At 38.3% G+C, this 21,979-nt stretch overlaps 1 protein-coding gene across 1 annotated transcript in view; it reads right to left on the bottom strand.

The window, feature by feature from the left end:
- The window catches only part of KCNU1 (potassium calcium-activated channel subfamily U member 1), a 68,247-nt gene that overhangs the window by 6,211 nt on the left and 40,057 nt on the right, over positions 1 to 21,979 (bottom strand). The window contains exons 20-22 of the mRNA XM_088138795.1: positions 15,664 to 15,766; positions 12,923 to 13,147; positions 11,845 to 12,019 (exon numbers count right to left, since the gene is read on the bottom strand). Of these exons, the coding sequence (XP_087994921.1) occupies positions 11,845 to 12,019; positions 12,923 to 13,147; positions 15,664 to 15,766 (503 nt within the window). The remainder of the gene's footprint in view (positions 1 to 11,844; positions 12,020 to 12,922; positions 13,148 to 15,663; positions 15,767 to 21,979) is intronic.

The following is a 21,979-nucleotide window of genomic DNA, read 5'->3' as shown; positions in this document are numbered from 1 at the left end:
TAGTCCTGTCTTAGCACAAAGCCAGCTGGATGACCTTGGGCCAGTCCCTCATTCTCAGCCCTAGGAAGAAGAAGGCAAGGGCAAGCCACTTTTGAAAAATCTACCAAGAAAACTGCAGGGACTAATCCAGGAGTCAACAATGATTTGAAGGCACCCCAAAAAAAAAAAAAAAAGTGGGTGGGGATAGAAGACCAAATCATCATAAAAATCACTTAAAAATCATCATTTTGGGGGTACCCACCCTTGGGCAGGAGTGGGAGAAAACCCCTCCAGATGGAAAACTTTTGTTTAGCTTCAAGCTGAGTCTTTGTAACACTTCATTATATTTATTCTCCCGATAAGCCATCAAGACGTCTTTAAAGTTGCTGAATTAACATTTAAGTCAACCCTTTTATTGTTCTTTGGACACGGCACGCTGTCACTTTCTATCTGTGAATTCTAAAGAGAGCTGGCAGTAAATAAATAATGCAGCAGGCATATTGCTTCGGTGAAATTTGTTCCTAAAGAAGAACTTACTAAGCTCAGTGATGACAGGGATCCGTTTGGAAAAAATGCGTGATTGAACTCCAATTGAATCTTCACTGAATCCCTTTGGATAAACTTTTGATATCAGGGTAAGTGGATGGGGGTGGGGGGGGTGGGGGGGGAGAGAAAAGAAACAAAGAAAGTCAGGCATAAACATAAGAAGTTCCCAGTCTGCCAACAAACACGTCTTAAATGTTATTTAATGCAAACAAAGAGACATCTCTGGCCCTCAGTTCAGTTCCAGAACTTCATTATCTTGGAAGGTTTGCAGAATTACAAATGGAACTCATTTTGCCCAGGCTGCTTTTCTTTTTTTCCCTGAATAACCCAATTTAATTCACTTCTTAATTAACGTGCAGTTCGGAAGGCAGCTATCCTTTGGATTAGGTGTTCTCTAGATGTTGTGCTACAGTTCTTGGCTTTAAAAGGGCTTACTGAAAGGCATATTTTGGTGGTAAGATGCATATGGGAATGTAAATAAACTCACCCAGTTCAGTGCAAGGCTTCTTATCTTTACCTCTCCCCGTTGCCCCCAAGTGTGCAAATACCAGGCCCCAGGCTGGAAAGGCACCAGGCTAGAAAGCAGCAGACGGTGAGTTCTAGTCCCACTTTAGGCATGAAAGCCGGCTGGGTGACCTTGGGCCAGCCGCTCTCTCTCAGCCCAACTCCCCTCACAGGGTTTTTATTATGGAGAAAATAGGAGGAGGAAGGAATATTAGGTACATTTTCTGCCTTGATTTATTTATAAAAAGAATAAAGGCGGGATAAAAGTATCTATAAACAAAAAACAAAACAGGAAGGAAGGAAAGGGACTGATAATTAAATACACGTAAAACTGACATGGATTGGGTAAGCATAGATTTCACAACCTCTGATCAGTTGTGTGGGGGCTTCTTCACTGCTTTTTCAGAGATGGTGCAAATGCTTTATGTTCAATACCAATTTGGCTCCTTAGTTTGCTCATTGCTGCTTTACCTTGTTTCCGTTTTAAGTTTATTTTGATTTATTTCTTTGATTTACTGTTTGCTTATAGGGAATCATTCAACAGGGGTTTCAAACACTTGCCTTACCCAATCAATAGCATTGCTCATTGGCCCCGTAAAAGGAAGATGAAGGAAAAAATTGCCACAGCTTTCTTTTATTTTTGCTAGCATGCCTTAAGTTGGCTGCAGCATGGTAGACAGTAGCAACAAACCTGCATATTTAAATCTGCCCAGAAATCTTGGAAAACAAAAGAACAGAAAAAGGAACTTTGGTGAAAAGCTGCTTCTGTACTTCTATCTGCTTGAGAATTTCTTTCAGATTTCTTCCAGGGCTACTTTGGAGCTAGCTTTTTTTCTGGAGGTAGTGGAGGGACTACTATTGGTGCTTTTCTGTTACATGCTTGTCCATCATTTTGAAGCTTTCTCGTCTACCCTCAATTCCTATTTTGAGAATCTCAGTGAAAGAAGTTCCCTTTAATCTTTAGAAACCTTTGGGAGGTTTCTATATAATAAAACAATAATAAAGTGAAAGCCATGATAATCAAACATATCTTGATCTTGGGATTTGATGACTGATTTATTCTATAACTATAGAAATACTTTGTATTGATTTTTTAATACTTTTTGTTGATATAGACTCGTATAATTTGTAATTTTTCTTAAATATTAGGGTAAGAGATAGATCTAATATGTAATTATTTTAAATAGTAGAGGAAGAGGTGAATGTATTTTATATCTATATCTATACCAAAGAAAGTTGGAAGCTGCTTTCTCTTTTCTGTATTTTTTCTGCTATTTTTCTTTTTTCTTTTTGATTTTTTTTTAATATCTTATTGTTTACTGAAACTTGAAACATACCTCATAGCCATAACATAACTGAATTAAATGCAAAAAAATTAGGCACTTCTCCCATGAGGATCCCATGAAAATTCTCTCCTTCCAATGGCTGGAGTGGGAAACAATTACAGTATATTTCCATTCTGTAATTCTGCATTCTGATGGTGTATCATATGAATTGGAAAGATATCAATGTGGAAAATCCATTATCTTTGCTAATCTACCTTAAGAATATCCCTTTTGCTTTTACTAATATCAGAGCAAAGTTATCAGAAAGGGAAAGGTTGTAGACATTTCTAGGGCAGTTTGGAGAAGCCTTGTTAAGACTGAATCTCTGTCTTCTTCCTGAAACAGAGACCAAAGCACCCTGAAGTCCTCTAGGACACATTCCCAAACACACTAAGATCACGTCCTAAATGTTACAGCCTTAATGTCCTTTTGCAGAAATCCCCACTCTCCTTATATTCGCATCTTTTGGCCTGATGCTGCAAATAGGAATCTTCAGATTTGCCTCAAAGTTTCCTGTAAAATATACACCATTGGCAAATTTGGTTAGTTTTTCTCCATTGGGAAAAGGACAATTGCAATTGTTTCAACACAAGGGAACAGACTAAATTCATGAAAAAAAGGAGGAAAAAGGTACACATTTGACTGGCTTAATCATCTTTTTTAATTGTTGGTTTTGATACAAAGCAAACCCTGCCCTGCTCATAAGCCTTGAAAATTGGGGGGGGGGGGGGAAGAATTCCCTACTTCTTAAATCCTGAAAAATATTTGCAGCATTTAGTTCTCTCTCCAATATGTTAATGACAAAAGCAAGGTCATACTGCCAAGGTTGTAATAAATTGGATTAAAAGTAGAATTGGCTGTATAAGCAGGAATTTGGGCAGTATTAAACATGTTGGTGGGATTGTTTTGTCAAAAGCTAAAGGAATTAAAAATAGATACTGGAGCATCCACATAGACAATGCAATCCAGGGGGAACTTTTATGCAGTAGTTAATCCAGTTTATATGTCAATGAACCCTATAGCAGCCACTCAGCAAATTGTAAAAACAGCTTGAAGAGATAAAAGGATTTCACACATGCTATAAGAGGCTCCTAAAGACAGGGAAATTATCAGCATCTCAGAAAGAGGATCTACGTTGCTTAAGTCAAGTCTCTTTCAAGTAAGACTTGACCCCTGTTGACTTAGGTAGACACGTCTATGCAGCTTTCTTGGTAACAAAAGCAAGTCGTTTGTTATTGCCTTTTGGGAGACATGTCTGTCTGTCTGTCTGTCTGTCTGTCTGTCTATCTATCTATCTATCTATCTATCTATCTATCTATCTACATCCAACTTCCTGGCTTAGCCTGAGCCAGGAATAATCTTCTATCCAAAAACTAACCAGGACCCAACTCCAGATACAGTTGACCACCTGCTGTTACATGCTGAGATCTACATTGTCTGTTAACTGTGATCACTAGCTCCTCTTAACCTTTTTACTGATTTTGCTTTAGTTTTGTCAAAATATCAGCTAATCAACCACAGTCTCATTGAAGTGGGATAGGCCAAAACAGAAATGTTGAGGGTAGTATTCAGGGGTGAGCAAATATTGGTTTAGGCTTTTTTCCCCACATTATGGAGAAGGGAGGGGCTACTTGACATTCATGTGCATTCATTATACATTTTTGTACTTACTGGAATATTTTTGGTGTGTGGTTCTTCCAGAATTTTTGTGTGCACATTTTTGAATTGGGAACTGTTTTGAAAACAGGAAAGGATTGATTTCAAGTATGTAATTAAATATGAGTTTTCCAAACTGAATTCATGGAATTCAGCAACTGGAATTCACCTTCATTAGTTTTATTCACTAGTTTTATTTAATTTTTGTAAATTAAAAGTGTCCTTCTCTTGCAGAAAAAGTTGAAATGTCTCTGATTGGGACAACCTAATTAAGAATCCTTCAGGTTGCTTTGGCTGTTTTAAAGCAAATTACAGAGATAAAACCTGGTACATATGTAGAGGAGGACTTTTAGGCAATAGAACTTAATAGTTGTTTTTTTTTAAGTCACTCCAATTTGTAATTTTTGTTTTGTATGTTTGATTTTTGAGGTTCTGTAGATGTCCAGCCCTTCTGAATCTTTAAAACATACTTGAGACTGAACCAGACTGTTTTTACTTTTTTGATCTATTGAGACATTAAGATGCTGTGATTACGGTCATATCTATATATGTGACAGCCTAGAGCAGTGTTTCTCAACCTTAGCAACTTTAAGTTATACGGACTTCAACTCCCAGAATTCCCCAGCCAGCCATGCTAGCTGGGGAATTCTGGGAGTGGAAGTCCACATAACCTAAAGTTGCTAAGGTTGAGAAACACCGGCCTACAGCTTACAGAGAATCCTAAGCCAATCAGTATTGCCCTTTCTGGTCAATGCCTTCACATTGGCAAGAATGTGTATATCCATCAGGTATATCTTAACAATCTAAGAAGGCCTTGCAATTATGGCAATCCATTTTGTACATATTCCTAAACATCAAGAGGAATATTTTAACCAATGAGTACAAAGCACTGTCAGAAACTCAGGACTTGTTATCATTTCAAACTGGTCAACAGCCGCCTAATCCTGCCTGCTTGGTTCATGTCTCAGAAAGCATTCTTTCTCCTCTAAAGAAAAAAGAGCATAAAACAAACTGCTGGTATTCTCCATCTCCTAATCTCTCTCTCTCTCTCTCTCTCTCTTTATATAGATTTGTGAACATTTCTCTAGTTTTCTATATTTTTTAAAAAAATCAAAAGATAATTTGTGAGTTAATTGTTAAAAAATACAAAAAAAAATAAAAATCACCATCATAGCAGCAAATCTCCAGTGCCATTCAAACCTCACCAACCTGTAACAATGAGCTACCAGAAGTTCTTCAAGGAGGCCCTCTCCCTAGCAATTCCAATTGCTACAACAGGAGCCCAAAAGCTGGGAAGCAGACTGAAGCAAGAATCCACAGCACAAGATCTTCCTTGAAACACCAACCAGAAAGGTTACCATTTCTGAAGGGACGTTTTCGGAAATGGCTTTTAGCCATTGAATGATAAAATGGTTCAGGCACGAGAACAGATCAAATTTGCCAAAGAGAACTGTACCAGCCCTAACATTAGATAGATCAAGTGCCTTGATTCAGGTGTTATTTCCAAGTCTTCTGACCTGCTGACTTTCATACAGGAGAGATCGGTATGTGCCATGGCACTAATTCTGCCCTCCTCAAAAAACTAGCAGATATAGCAGAAGACCTTATCTCTTTGCCAGTGCTGAAGTAAGAATCAACTGCCAAGAGCTTGAGTATATGGAATGGAATTTGCCTCAGGGAGCAACATAGTTTGGATTGGCATCAGAAAAGAAAAATCTATCATCTCTTGCAAGGTTTATTTCATGGATTAAGGTTGTTCTAAAGTTTATTAAAAATAATGTTTGGAAGATGAGGAAGCAGGGGACTCAACCTTTCCTTGCTGATATGTCATCAAAGCCATTTCAAAGGCTTTTGGTTATTTCCCCATTGACCAGACGGAACAATTTCTTACCCCAAAAGTCAATTTGAAGCAATTGTGGATAGAGAGGCTCCAGGAATCTCAACTACAGGATTAGGAGACAATATAGAGATTTGCGGCTTCAGGTTATGCACCTATGAATTGAAATGATCAAGTACCATGTGATGTAAAAGAATTTTTCTACCTGATAATCAAGAGAGCATTCCAAATGGATAATGCTAGGATTGGCATAAGAGTTATGCATGTTTGTTCAGATATATCATATTGAAAAGAGGACACATCTTCTTTGGATACAGAAGGCTTCAGTTTCAGTTCCCTGCCCCTTTCACTGAAAAACCTCAAGTAAGAGTAGTGGGAAAGTCCCCTTGTTGACCTCTGAGAGCTCCTGTTGGTCAGATTGGATAATATAGGGCCAAGTAGGCAAATAAATTCACCTGAATAGGAAAGTATAGGGAAGTAATTCTAAAATCAGGGAGGAAGTAGATGAGAATCTCAGCAAGAAGATGTATGAGGTTTTTATAAGCAGCCACTCATAGCTGGTTACATTTGTCTTATGTCAATATTTTTGCTCTCAAACAATATACAACCCCTTTACCTGAAATCTCTCATCTTGGCAGGGTGCTATTACAAAACATTAGTTAATTGCATGTTTCTACTGTACATTTGAATTGCAGTATCATATTAAATTGTCAAGCTAAATTACTATTGTATGTTTAGTTTATGCCAAAGATTATTTAGTTCAGTACCTAAATTTGCCAATCTGAATTTGATGAAACATGACAGGGTACTAATTAGAGTAAAACTGAGAAAATCTTTTTTTTTTCTTTTTTCTAGGAAGCAGCAGTGTCAGGTAGCTACAGTGACCCATGCTATCTGTATATGTATTTAGACACACATAGATAGGGATTAGTATCACTGTTCCCTTATTCACATTTTTGTTTACATTCATGAATCTCCTGTACTTTTAAATAGGTAGCAAAGAAGTGAGAAGGGTAGGCTTCAGACACTCATTGAACTCCCACAGCGTAGAGTTTATAGTATTGCGATGCTGAAAAATTATTTCTATTTATTGCCATTCTTGCAGTCCTTGGGGTTTTAATTTTTCAAAAGAGAAAAACATCAAAGCATTCTTTTAAATAGATGGAGTATTCAGTTCTTGTAATAACTTCATTACAAGGGGGCTGAAGGGTGCTTGAGGGTGTCTTATACAGGTAGTCCTTGACTTACAACCATTTGTTTAATGACCATTTGAAGTTAAGATGGCCCTGAAAAAAGTGACTTATGACCGGTTCTCACACTTACAATTGTTGCAGCGTTCCCGCAGTCGCATGATCAAAATTCGAGCACTTGGCAACCAGCATGTATTTGCGACAGGCAGTATCCCAGGGTCATGTGATCACCATTTGCAACCTTCCTAGGGGGCATCTGACAAACAAAGTCAATGGGGGAACCCAGATTTGCTTAATGACCATGTGATTTGCTTAATGATTGTGGCAAAAAAGCTAGTAAAATCAGGTGTGACTCACTTGACAACCACATCACTTAGCAACAGGAGTTCCGGTCCCAATTGTGGCCATAAGTTGAGGACTACCTGTATTTTATCATACAATCATCTCTGCAGAATCTGAAACTTCCTTGCCTTCCCATACTTCAGTTCAATCCTTCCTCCATCAAGAAATCAGGAGAGCCAAGGTGACTTGCAAGGTATGGAAGTCTTATCAGAAATGAGTACCAGCAGAAGCAACCATCTCAGAAGAAGAAGAAGAGGAAGGAGAAGAAGATCCAGTGCTGTTCTAAAGCATACTAAGAATGAGGTAGAAAAAAACAAAGTCCCTTTTCAGAAACTTGGGAAATTGAGATGAGATTTCAGTACAGTATTTTTTTAGAAGTTTGGCAATATCAGTGGCCCTTAGTTTTTATAAGAGCTAGAAATGGGCCCTCCATTTTCAGATGCAGTTTGTGTTTGATCATCGGTTCCAGGAGGTAGTTATCTGAATCTTGTTCTTGTAAACTAAACAGCAGTATCTGGCCAGGGAATGCTGGGACAGAGGGATCTTAGCTTAAACCTTTTGTCCTACCCTTAACTTTCCCTCTCTAGTGCTTCCTGTGAGTACTATTTTTCCAAATAACTCAGTTCTTGTAGTATAGCATAAGACTGTCAAAAAGGGAGGAAGGATAAAGTTTCAAAACTTCCAGCCTGTAGCCTTAATATTTTAAACTTACTTTCCACTATCTCCTTTAGATACAAATCTGGTGAAAAATTGTGCAATTCCCCCTCCCCTCCCTATCCCCTGGGTTAAACCGTAGATATGCAGAAGTTTACCTAAGTTCAGGTATAACATAATCTAAACTTATGAGATGGAAAGTATTCCCATTTCATTATTATCATCTTCAATGTAAACCCAACATTTCCCGCTATATATATTTTTTTTCCCTCTAGAATTATTCAAGGGAGTTGAATTCTGAATCCTACATCACATTCATGACAGAAAAACACACAGTTTTGGCAAAGTTTTTGATATGAAACAAAGAGACTTTATCTACCATTGCAAAGTTTAAAATAACAACTGAATGGGAACAGCGGGGTGGCAGTACGTCAAAACAACTCAAAAACTGGTCTGTCAGCAACTGAGAAGCATTGCGTTTAAAAGGCACATTTTTAATTGTCTTTATATTTAAAAAAAAGAGAGAAAGAGAGAAGAACCTTCTAACTTAAAAAGCATATTAATAGTGTGTGTTTATTTATATGAAAGTCCTAATGTATTTTATGGAACTTACTGTCTGGAAAGTATGCATAGCCTGTATTTGCTATTACCTTCCAAAACTAGCATGCTGAATTTAACACTGAGAATTGGAATTCTCTGCTTTTGTTACCCTTCTTATCATAGTTTAACTTTCTGTATGGGAGACATTATGGAATATTTTTTACCCAAAAAAATAAAAATAAAAATTCATGTTTTCTCTGATGCCTGTGCATGATTAAAGGTATTTTTAGGGTTTTCCCACCCTCCACCCTTTCCTCCATCCATATCCGTATCCATATCCATATCCATCTATAGGCATAGATAAAAATCACAATATAAATAGTACTTCAAAAATCTAGTAAATTATCCACAGAACCATTTGATGGCACCTTCAGAGACAAATTCCTTTACTTTACTAAGAACAGAAACTGCTTCTTCTAAGTTCTTGCTGTAGCTATTAGGTAACATTCCTCCACCATCAGATAAAATGGAATTTTTGCACAGTGCTTATCTCAGGCATTTTTTATGTCTTAGTTGTTCTTTTTTTTTTTTTTTAGGTTGTCAGGAAAAAGAATCGGTCTGGCTCTGCCAAGTAGCAGAATAGAGGTCTTTGCTTCAGATGATACAATGAAGGTAGAACGGGATGAAGCTAGAAATGACACAGCAGAGATCCCCAATGTGGACCTCGGCCGCTGCCAGGATCCTTGGAAAAATGGCATTTCTGCTGGAATATGGAATCCATTCCTGCATATAATTGCCCTGAGAAGCCAGCTTTCTCTTTTGGCTTTTTTTTTTCTTTTTGTCCAACTCTCCTAGCTTTGAATGGAATTATTTTCTGTGTTGCGCTCTCTCTCTCTTAATCTCTGTCTTGGCATGCCCAGTGTGCTGTAAAACCTCCTGAAGGATAATGAAGAAATGGGCAGACCACTTAGGTGTACTATCCATCCCCGATTCATTTTCAGTTAATTAATATTGTCTTTCCCAAGAGGGGGAGAAATCTTCACTCTTCTGCAAATGAAAGGCAGAAGAAGAGAGGCTCTAATGATAAAAAAATGCTGTGGGAAGTGAGGTAATTTTTTAGATTATGTGTCTGGCCCACTGATAGAAATCCAACCTTGAGTCGCTTTTTCTGCTGCAAGAACTAAGAATCTTTGGAGAGGAGGTGCAGGATTGGGAACTACAGAGACGAGAATGGATGGGAGACACAGAAGAACCCCTAACTCCTGTATTTTGCTGCCTAAAACAGCTAAAATTGTTTGTTCTAATGAAGGGCCAGCTGTGATGGAAATTAAAAACCATTCATAGTATCCTTTGTGGAAATGCCCATAGATTTTGTTCATAAGCACATTAAGATCCTTCATCAAATTCAATTTAGAGTTGTGACAAATGTTAAAAAGAAATGGTGAGTAAGTGGAGACCAATTAGGGGAAAGTGTCCTGAAATATTTTCCTTCCTTCCTTCCTTCCTTCCTTCCTTCCTTCCTTCCTTCCTTCCTTCCTTCCTTCCTTCCTTCCTTCCTTCCTTCCTTCCTTCCTTCTTTCCTAGAATAAAGCAACAATTTAAAATGGATAAGCTGCTGCTGCTTCTCCTCCTCCTCCTCTATGAAAAGGTTGCATCAAAGGCAAGGAGTCTGGCTGTTCCTTCCCACCTTCCTCATGAAGATGTCATGTTAAAGTCAAATCAGAGTGAGGGCAGGATCAATAAATAACATACCTTCTCCTTCTATCGTGTTCTGAAAATGAAGAAAAAAGAAAAAGAGATGCCAGGTGTTCAAGCTAGCTTTAGAAAAGGCCAAGGAATATGAGACATTATTGCTGATGTATGCTGGATCATTGAGAATGCCAAAGAATACCAAAAAGAAGTCAGTATATGTTTCATTGATTATAGAAAGGCCTTTGATTGTGACAATTATGTCAAGCAGTGAAATGTGCTCAGAAAAATGGGAATCCCAGAATATCTCATTGTCCTCATGAGAAACTTATATACAGGTCAGGAAGCCACAGTACGGACAGAACATGATGAAACAGACTGGCTCCAGGTTGGCAAAGGAGTGCGACAAGGCTGCATACTCTCCCCTTATTTATTCAACCTGCATGCTAAATATATATATTAAGGACAACTGGATTGGAAGAAGTTGAGTATGGTTTTAAAACTGGAAGAAGAAACATTAATAACCTGTACTATGCTGATGACACTACCCTGATGCTGAAAATGCAAAGGGAACTGCAATCTCTAGTAATAAAAGTTAAGGAGCAAGGTGAAAAAATGGGACTAAAATTAAATATAAAGAAGACCAAACTAATGATAACAGGTAGAACAACCAGCCTTAGAATGGGCTATGAAGATATTGAAGTAATGGATAGCTTTTGCCTTTTAGGATCAACCATCAACAGTAAAGGAACAAGCAGTCAAGAAATATGCTTGCAGACTAGCACTCACTAGAGCAGCCATGAAGGCCTTGGAAAAGATATTAAAATGCTGTGATGTGTCTCTACCTACACAGATCAGAATCATGCAAACCATGATATTCCCTGTGACACTCTATGGAAGTGAAAGTTGAACTTTGAAGAAGCAGGATAGGAAAAGTATTGAAACCTTTGAATTCTGGCATTGGAGAAGACTTCTCAGAATACCATGGACAGCCAAGAAAACAAACCGATGTCTCATCAAAGAAATCAACCCAGAGTTCTCGCTCGAGGCACAAATGACCAGGCTGAAATGATCCTACTTCAGACACATTATGCAAAGACCCAGCTCTCTGGAAAAGTCTGTAATGCTGGTAAAGGTGGAAGGAAAGAGAAGAAGAGGACAACCAGCAGCAAGGTGAATGGACCCAGTTACAATGGCAATGGGTGCAATGTTGGAAGACCTGAAAGACCAGGTTAGGGACAGATCATCATGAAGAAAATGTATCTGTGTGGTTGCTAGGAGTCGGAAACAATTTGTTGGCACATAATCAATCAATCAATCAATCAATCATCCCTCTATATTAGAAGTTAGGTTTGTTCTATTTATTTCAGTGGGGTGATTTTGCCTGCTTCTCTGTCACACCCAGTAGCATCTACAGCAAATCATGATGATGCCAGCATGACAACACACAGGTGGTGACATTATCCCATGAATGCTGCCCTGTGTGACTGAAACATCGGATGCAACTCTAGAAGGGAGACAATGGCATTGTCCATACTTCACCATTTGAACCTCCACCCTTCAGGGGATCGCCACACTTTACCTGTTGATGGAGTTTGCTTGAACTGCAAGAAACGTATATTCAGAGTAGCCAAGATAGATTTGGTATCCACTAGTGTTTGATTACCAGCATCTGTGGCATTGGCTGACAGAACAGCACACATGCTGCAATACTTGATGCCAGCTGCCTTCAGATCTGCACAAGATAATGCACTGCCCTGGTAAGAAAAGTGGGAAATATGAGAACCGCAGGACTAACAGCATTGAAACCTCAGCTTTCATTTAATGTAAACATTCCTAACAATACTTTGAAGCAACCTCTGTGGATTCCTGAGACCAAAACGTACAGAATAGTCCCCAAACAATAAAGGTATCCAACATCTAATGAGAAAATAAAAACAATGGCACTTCAGAACAAAAAAACAGGTTCCTAGATTTCAGAATGGCAGATGTTCCTCGAAAGGACCGTCTGATTTGAAGCAGAAACCCAAGAAGTAGACAGAAAAGAGCTAAGAGGATACTTTCTTCAGCTCTATTATCCCACCAGTAAATGAAAGTGGGATTCAGGAAAATGAACTTCCTGTGGGGAAGCTTCAATTCAGGGTGCCCCGCTGAGGATTGTATTGAAATTGAAGCTTCATAAAGGCAGATTTTTCCTTTGAAAATGTGCAGAGTTTTAAGAGGTATGCTACATGGGATAGGCAACAAGATAGCCTATGCTTTCCTTTGGCACACCCATAGCCTTCTCTGACCATCTTTGTCAATAATCACCAGCCCGGTTTCCTAATATTGTGAGGTGGGAAGTATGAACAAACCAACATTATATCACAATCCAAGACCAGATCATAAAAATAACCAAATGCAAATAAACAAACATATAGATATGGACTGAAATAGGCTTAAAAGAGTGTGTGAGTGAGAGAGAGAGAGAGAGAGAGAGCGAGTGTGCTCATAAAACACACCCCAACCAAAGCAAGGGAGGGAGAGGAACACAACATTCTTGTTTCATCTACACTGGTAATACAGCCAAGAAAATTTTGCATTATTGCCCCATCCATTGATGCTCCCTCTGACACCAAAAAATTAAGTGTCTCTTCTAGCCACTAAAAACACAATTATACCTTCAGTAAGTGAAGTTTTGGAAAATTCTGGATGAATTCCCATTCCCGCTGGAGGTATTCAAGATTCCCAACGAAGACAATGTCCTTCAGCTCACTGAATGCAAAGTTGCTAGCTCGCAGCGGCATCACAAAGTTGCGTAGTCCAATCATGGTTGAGGTGGCATCTCCAAAAACACAGACTACAATATGATCACGCAATTCACCAAATAACTTCCTTTTGGATTTCTAAAGAAGATAAAGCAAGTGTCCATAGAACTGAATTAGGCAAAGTTTCAATAGAACAGAAAATATTGGAAAATTTAGATTATTTACAGTCTTTTACAGAGAATGCATAGAGTGTAACTCACAGCCCTTTCACAAGCCTCAGATTTTTGTTAAACTTTCAACAAGGTGATATATTCATCACTAGTGCAGTTCCAGATTTGGAGGGATCTGTCAGCAAGCTATCTTCCATTCAACATAATTGCTGTTTCTTCCCATTTACTTTTCCCTCTGAGGCCCAATGGGCATCAGAAAGAAAGAAAGAAAGAAAGAAAGAAAGAAAGAAAGAAAGAAAGAAAGAAAGAAAGAAAGAAAGAAAGAAAGAAAGAAAGAAAGAAAAGAGGAAGCAAGCAAGCAAGCAAAGCAAGGCTAAGATTATGATCCATCCATCCATCCATCCATCCAATTTGTCACCACCCATCTCGGTTGCAAAGTGACCCTGGGTGGTTTACAGAGGTTTACAGAGTTTCTACTGGTTTCTCTGCTGCTCACTTGGAAAAGCAATGACATCAAGGAAAAGCTAAAGCATGAACTTCAGAGAGCAGTAGAAACCTGCATAGCTGGAGATACAGACCTGATACCAGCCAGGTTTAAGACAAACAATGGTAAAGAAAGGAAAATGTTTCAATCCTAACAAATCTAAACACCCTAAATAGCTGAAGCAGGAAATCTAGGTCCTGTGCTCAGTTCCTTTTGAATGTGCTCAGACATTCTGAATTGTATTTATGAGATGTAGCTTAAGAATGCTATATCTACCATTGTTCTGTTCCTATTCTCATAGTCTTCCTGGTATTGAGAGTAGACATCTGAAATTGGGAAGGTCTTTAATTGATGGAGGTTTTATGTATGAAGTAGAATCTCCCACCTCTTACAAGCCTAACAGATTGGCAGTTTACCCATCAAGTGATATGTCACTTGTGACTCATCTTGTTGAATGAGAACTTAGCCAAATACTTAACATGAGGAATTTATTGAACCTGAGATCACCATTCCAATTAAAAACAAAAAAACACACAATCCAGTATAGGCTATGGATTAGTTCTTACCAGCCAACAGATTTATCATTTATAGCATACTCTTTGCAAAGCAAAAGAATACAGCACAACCTATTAGAAAAATCACAACTATCCTTTGGTCCACTATAAGAAGATTTATATCTGTTCTGTCTGTTACAGTCTTTTGTTATAGATTTCTGGGAACCTAATAATGCCATGTTGTGTCAGAGAACACAGTGGTGATTTGTCATACTGGGTATATGACATGACAAGGTGACTGTTCTTAGGTGTGACTGAAGAAATCTTTACATGATTGGAACATGGTTGGTGTCCACATTCCCCATCAAGAGCTGTCAAGCAAACCGTTTCTCCACAATGGGTTTTTCTTTGAAGGAAAATAAAAGATTCATGTCAGGGAACTTTGCTGATGAGTGATTAGAATCCTTGCCAAATTAAATGATCATCTCTAACTAATTGGATTAGTTTAAATGGAATAATGAAATTTCAAGCTGTATTTAGTGGAACGTGCCTTAAATCCAATTATTAGTCTGTCAAGTGATGCTAAACAATGGAAATGATTCATTCTATAACCTTTTAATAGATGCTGGGGGTACAGAAGGAGGCTAGCCTGATTGGGACACAAGACAAAAAGATGAATTTACTATATTGAAGGCAAAGAATAATGTGCATATTAAGTGTGATAGGAGAGGTTTGAACATAAATATCTTATCCCAAACTAAACATGCTTCAAATTTCTTCTCAGAGTTTGGCACTCCAATGAATAATGTAAATAATACTGTAACTGAATTTTTCTATATTATTGTGTTCATTGTTAAGGTTTGCAATCAGCCAAATGAGTATGGTGATCAATACTTTTGCCAACACCAATGCTAGAAGTTATGTACTGTCTTAAGGGCCAACAAATTAACACATACGTTTTGTGTACCATTACTCAGTGGCCCAAAGCTTTTTGCTATCTGTTGCAAAAGAAAAGTTGGTGCCCACTCTGGCATAAACTATCTAGAATGATCTTACTTCAACACTGGTGAATGTGTAACTGCACCTGTAGACAGCAGACTATCTTACAAGCTGCAGGCTTCTGTCTAATGATAGAGATGGCACCACATTGCTTCTAAGTTCTGATATTTATGCAAAATACATTGAATGTAGAAGATAGGATTTGTAAGCAGCTGTGTTCATCTACCTGCTACAAGTACTAACACAACTTCAGAACTCTTCATTTTCTTCTTGAAGGAGGCAGAACAAATGAAACTGGGGAGGTTTACAATAAATAGCTCATTTTTTAAAATGTAGTTAAAAATAATATGGAAATGGCACAGAAGAAACTAATAAGCAAATACAAGCAAAAATGGCATAATGTAGAAATAGGTTGGTTAACGTTACCCTGCTGTTTTAAAAAAAAAAAAAAAAAAGTAAACTAATGCCCTCAATAAATCTAGCTTTTCATCTATTTATTGCACCTACCAAGAGGGCCTTTTCAAAAGTCACAGCTTCACACCAGTGAAACATCCCTGTAGCATCCAGTGAGATATGACTGGCTCCTTCTTCTTCTTCTTCTTCTGCATGTCTAGGTGGACAAAATGATAGATTGTCATGTGATGACTAGCATGGGGCCATCTAGGTCCTTTGCTGTTAAAAATAACAGAAGTTCAAACTTTCTTTACCAAAGCAGGCTTACAGTGTAGAACTGGACATGAAGAAAACCACAGAGGAAGGACGGCATACAGACAGAAGAAAACAGAACATAGTCAGAAGATAGAAAAAGGAGAGTGAGATTCTTAGGTATCATTTATGAATCAACTTGTTGAATGAGATTGTCTAGTCAAGACAATTTCTGTGCTTCTCCAGTATACCTTAATATAACAATATGTCTTAGTTTACTGTTGAATGGACAGTGCCAAGATTACATTTTAAAAAGGATCAAATATAATGCATGGATTAATACATTTTACCCAGCTGGAAATGATGTTATTTAACATTTATATTATGTTCTTTGGAAAACAGGACAAAACCCCAAACCAATAGAAAATCACAACAATCTTTAGATTCATTATAAAACATTTCTTTCTTTTTGACGTGGTGTCATTTGTAGCCTTTCTTTATTATTTCTGGGCAATAAAGACAATAACACATGGTGTCAGAGTACATAGCATTCATTTCTCATATTGTGCATATGACTTGAGAAGGTGACTGTCTTAGGTAAGACTGAGGACATCATTGGCAATGAGGGTATGTAATCAAAAGCTATCAAGCAAGTACAGACCGAAAACCATCTCTCCACAATGGGTTTTTCTTTGAAGGAAAATGAAAGATTCATGTCAGGCAACTTAGTTGATCAATGAGAAGAATCCTTGCCAAATTAAATGATCATCTCTAAGTAAATGGCTAGGTTGCGATACGACTGATTATGATATGGTCCTATACATTTTCCAGGAAGCCGTGTCCGGAAAAGCTCTGTGCTGCTATGAGATTGTTGGGACTTTTCCAATTAAAAGAAAGAAAAAAGCACATTTCCCTTGCCATCCTGTACACTTTCAAAAAGTGAATCAGGTTTTTTTTTGAGGAACTATAAATCTCTTCAGACTTTCTAATTGCTAGCTTCAGTCTTGCGATAGGTCGGCTAAAAGGGGGGAAAACAAAGCAAATCCGTAATTCCCACCCAACAAGATCCTTGGCAGAATTCTTTTACATCCCTTCTTACTTCCATCAAATTTCATTTCTAGGGCAGTGCATGAACATCTACAGAATACCTTATTGCCAAAGATGATTTCCAGGATTTATAAATACACGTGCATCACAAAATCAGCACAAGTTACACCTGCCACAGATGGCTGATATTTTAGTAAGCCAGAAATGAGTGACAGCTCCCTTCTCACCAAATAATATCCCAGCCTCTAGTAAATAAGTGTCAAAAAGAGTGTCAGGATTCAAGTCTAAGCAGCAGGAAGGAAAATAGTCTAGGGCCATATTCTTTGCCATTCAGTGCAGGCTTCTTTAAAGGGAATAGCTGGTATTAGTAGATAATGTGGGGGAAGAAATTAGTCTGTGTATCTCAGTACACTTATGCCAAGAATAGACATTTTTGTCCATTAGTCATATGGCACCTCCCCAGCATTTGCAACCTCCTCCTTTCTGCCCAGATGATGGATTGGTCAGCTGTTGATTAAATTGTGTTTTGGCAAGAGGGAAGCTATCTTGTTACAAGCTCTTTTTAACTCAGCCCAGCTCAGCAAATCAATCAGTGCACTCTTTTCCATCATCATAAAACCATGATCTATGTACACAAGCTGTCACAGATGATATCTCCCTTCACTCAAATGTTATAGGAAGCATCTATGCCCTGGAGGGAACACCTGTCAGAGCCCTGGGTTAAGAAATAAAAAGGCAAGGCTGCTTGAAACACACTTCATCATAAAGGCATCTTTCTTCAGATATCATTGTGAAAGTGAACTGGGGGGGGGGTGCTCATCTATCTCTAGGTGCCTTAACTACTCTTCCCATCTGCCATATTTTCCACAAGCAATATGAGCTTGTCAAGAACCTACTGCCCTAGGAAGGTCAATGAACAATTCTAATGAATAGAATTGCTTCTGTGATGGGAGATTTTGGGGAATATGAAATGGGAAGGAGAGCAAAACAGACATATCAAGACAAGGATCCAGTCTTCCAAGGAAGTTTCACAACTCTGGCCACAATTTTGCTCAAACCTGCTGAGCAAGCTAAAGGTTGAGATCCACTGTAAAATCTAGCTTTCAGACTTGAAATTTGGAAAAGGGCCTTCTATCAATCAGCAATGGTGTCTTTCTAAAATATGCCATCTTTGAAAGGTCCCACCTTTTCTTGACTACTATCAACATTTTCCCCTCTCTTTTTCCCAACGCAGTCTCCATGATTGCCTAAAGGACAAAGGCAAGATAAGTAGAGGATTCTGTTCCCTTTTTATTATTATTTACAGATAAGTAGCAATAGCTAAGATGTTCTAGGAGATGTCACAGGGCTGCTTTGTTAGGGTTAATGTACCTTGGATACTAAGCACATTACAGATCAGACAATTTATTTTGCTAGGCTGATATTGTCTGTTTTCTAGGGTCTAAGCTGAGAATGGATGACCAGCTCTTCAAACCCAGTGGATGAACCTATTTGATATACTTATTTAGAATGAAAGTTGGATCCCATCTCAAGAGCTCAAGAGGGAAGAATGCAGGGTTAAATTCTTCTACAAAAATTAGTAGATAGCTTAAAAAAAAAAAAAGATCAAATATTGCTCTGTCTCCCCATCCTACTTTAATTAGGTCTATTCGAATTTTTATAGCAGGAATGACCAACCCTTTTGCCACTGAGAACTGCTATTTGCCCCACTTTCAAGCAGATTCTCACTATTGAGGTAGAAAATGGTACAACCTACTTCATTCCAGCAAGAAGAGATCCCAGCCTGACTCTTTTCAGCCTACTGAAGGTCTCTTCAATAGCTGGGAGGAACCTGAAGTACTTTGAGGTGGGATTTCTGTGGGGTAAGTTAAAACTCTCCTGTACAACAGGATTGTTGAAGAGAGAATGTGATCAAGAGTAGTAATCAGCAGTAATGCTGGATCTTTGTCCCACCCTCCAGGTGAAGCTGGCAAAAGAGGTCAGATTTTTTCAGGCCTATCCAGACTATAGAGAGTGACCTAAAGTTGCTTGTTGTAAGCAAGCTGTGAACTGTTTGCATCTATCCTATAGAAAACCCATTGTATGCACAATACTGGCTTTTAATGTGATTCCCTCCCCACTTTGAGGCCCTTTGTAATTTATCTGTGCAAAGAATCCACCAGGAAGGTTAAAATGAGAAAAATGACAGTACTAAGGACCTTCACAGCTGAAGAGAGCTTTGAATTTGGGTCTCCCTAACTCATTTAACTGCTATGTCATATTGGTTTTCATTTCACCATACTAGCAAGCCTTGGCATGAAATGCATAAATACTTCTTTAACAAAGGCTGTAAAGTATTCCCATGTCACTTTAATGCTATGTTTATGGGAAACTGTCACCTCTTCCTCCATCCCCACTCTTCATTACCCTGAATTAATACCACTCGATTTATAATAATGAAGGGTTTTGCTTGCTGTCAACTGAAATTTTATAAATTAAGACACATGCAGAGCTTCGGTTTGTGATTTTCTTAAAAAAAAAAAAAAAGATTTATAGCATTTCAACTGCTAATCAGCAAAAAGCCCTTGCACACAGGTAAATCCAATAATCAAATAAGGAGCAATATTTCAGCAATAATTAATCTATCGAATGAACTTAAGTATCAAGAGCTTCCTGTAAGTGTCCTCTCTTTAACAATGCAATCCCCTGGGTTACCCTCATTTCAACTAAAACTCCTTTCCTTGGACTTCTTCAAACAGTAGAATTAGGACATCTTTCTGAGGGATGCAGAGATACATAATAGCAGAAATAAGATGACATCCTCCTCATACAACTTTCAGTTGCAGATTAGCGATAGACTAAGCCCCAAAAACCTAGCCTAAAACAAATTCTAACTCAAGATATTTTATAGCACTTCAAGAATGAGGAAAACAAACAGACTTTTAAAAGAGAAGGCAGGTTTAAGGAACTGGAAAAGACGTGGTACAATAACATGAAACGTGAAACCAGAATATTACTGATCAGAACATCTTCTAGAGGGCAGACCATAAATCTGTAGTAATCTCTTATTCTAAAAAGAAGGATGATCCACAAATAAAGTACTGTAACATTATTCTAACATTTATTGCTCAGAGAAAAGAGGATGTTTAGGATGTTTAACAACATCCCTGTAGTCCCTGGACATTGTGAAGCCACAGCTCTCATCATCCCGGACTTGCTGATCAGGGCTGATTGGAACTAAAATCCAACAAGAAATGAAATGCCACAGCTTCTCTACTTCTGGTGTCACCACCCAACACAGTGACTCCAACATGCATTCCCAACAAAAATAATTATTCTTTGTAACTGTGGGTACACAGATACATGTCAAATTCTAACCCAAATTTACTATGGTGATTTCAGATTTTCCCCAGCCTTTGGGCTAGACCTCACATTTGTCCTCATTTAGAGGGAGGGACAAAAATAAATGACATGAGAAAACTAGTAGTGCAACCATCTCTCTTTCTCTCCCCTCCCCCCCCCCAAAAAAATCTCCAGCCTTCCATAGCTTATATGGTCTGGAAGCACTGCTGTTTCTAAACATTTTAGATCAGCCTTTGTAGCAGGCAAAAGCCAATCAAGTGGATTCTAACCCATTTCCTGGGATGAAAACTCAAAGCACACTTACCGTCTAACTTGGCATCTGCTTTTTTATGTACTACTATTTATTGCCCAACTGAAGTCAAGTGTGTAGGATTCTCCCCTGAAAATGTATGATAAAGTAGGTGCATTGAGAGCTTCAACTGAAGGCTCCAGAGGAGGAAAACAATATCACCATCAACAACAACAAAATTCAATGCCCTTTACAAAGCAGAAAGGGAGATTGTGACAACTGGTAATCACCACTGACAACATTGTCAGCTATGAGACATTCCTGACAACTCTTCATTGTATTTGGCCACTGCTAATCAGCTTGAATAGACACGGTTAATTAGTAAGTTAATTTAATTATGGGTACTGCTTGTCTATAGTTTGGTGGGAATCTGGATAGGGCAAGAAAGCTTTCTATTTTTTCTTGATTAAGAAATCCTATGAATGCCCACATGGGAAAGTTCTGAGACTGATCGGTGTCTCATTTTTATTAACTATCACATGGTTCTTTTCTGATAATTTGTTGGGGACAAGAGTTGTGGCTGGCTGGAATCAGGTCTTTCCACCCTCCAATTCTACACATGCCTACTTTTAACAATATACGAGTTTCAAAAGCCTCATTCAAGCATTTCAATGAAAATGAGAGGACATGAAACTGGGGAGAGGATGAGATTGTGCATGTTAGTCCCCATTCTCTGATTCCTCATATTCTAACCCATTCTCCCCATCCTTTGCTTTCCCCATCTGGGAAATTTGAAAGGGACATGTATTCATACACACTTCAACTTATATAATTGTGTGGTCATGGATCATTCCAAAAGCTATTTTTCATATACATCAAAGCTCACTTTTCTTTAGATTAGGGGTGGGCAAGCTAAGGCCACAGGACTACAAGTGACACTTTGAATGCTTGTGAAATCACCTCTGACCCCTTTCGGCTAAAAATTGTTAAACGGTTTTCTGACATTTTGAGGTGGAAACATACACAATATAAAGTTTAAACATTAAAATACATTGGACCTAATTTATAAAACAAAGGGGAGGAAAAAACTGAAATCTTTCCCCAAATCCCAAGGGGAAAATAACTCAGATAATCATGGCTGAGATTACTTACATCATCACTCTGTCCACTGTAGCTCTTGGCAATTCAAGCATGTGTCTAGACCAGTGTTTCTCAACCTTGGCAATTTTAAGATGTGTAAACTTCAGCTCCCAGAATTCAATTCTGGGAGTTGAAGTTAAAAGTCACTGAGGTTGAGAAATACTGGTCCAGACCATCAAGAAACTCCCCAGCTCTCCTTTAATTCTCTTTGTTCCATATAGGAGGTGTCAGGTATAAGAGATACAGCCAGCAGACAGGGCCTTATCATCTAGCCACTTTCAACCCCTCCACAGTGTAAATAAATACCTGAACTTAGCTTTAATAACTGATGCAAAGTATACCAGAAGAACCAGGGATCCATACACCAACAGATATACTGGAACTTAGGTAATTAATACTTTTTTCAATACACACATATAC

The sequence above is a fragment of the Python bivittatus genome, unplaced genomic scaffold, assembly GCF_059951505.1.
Source record: "Python bivittatus isolate LINGU-HERP-01145 unplaced genomic scaffold, Pbiv_v1 ctg000320_np1212, whole genome shotgun sequence".
NCBI classification, from domain to species: Eukaryota; Metazoa; Chordata; class Lepidosauria; order Squamata; family Pythonidae; genus Python; species Python bivittatus.
This window is presented reverse-complemented; position numbering and strand designations above follow the sequence as displayed.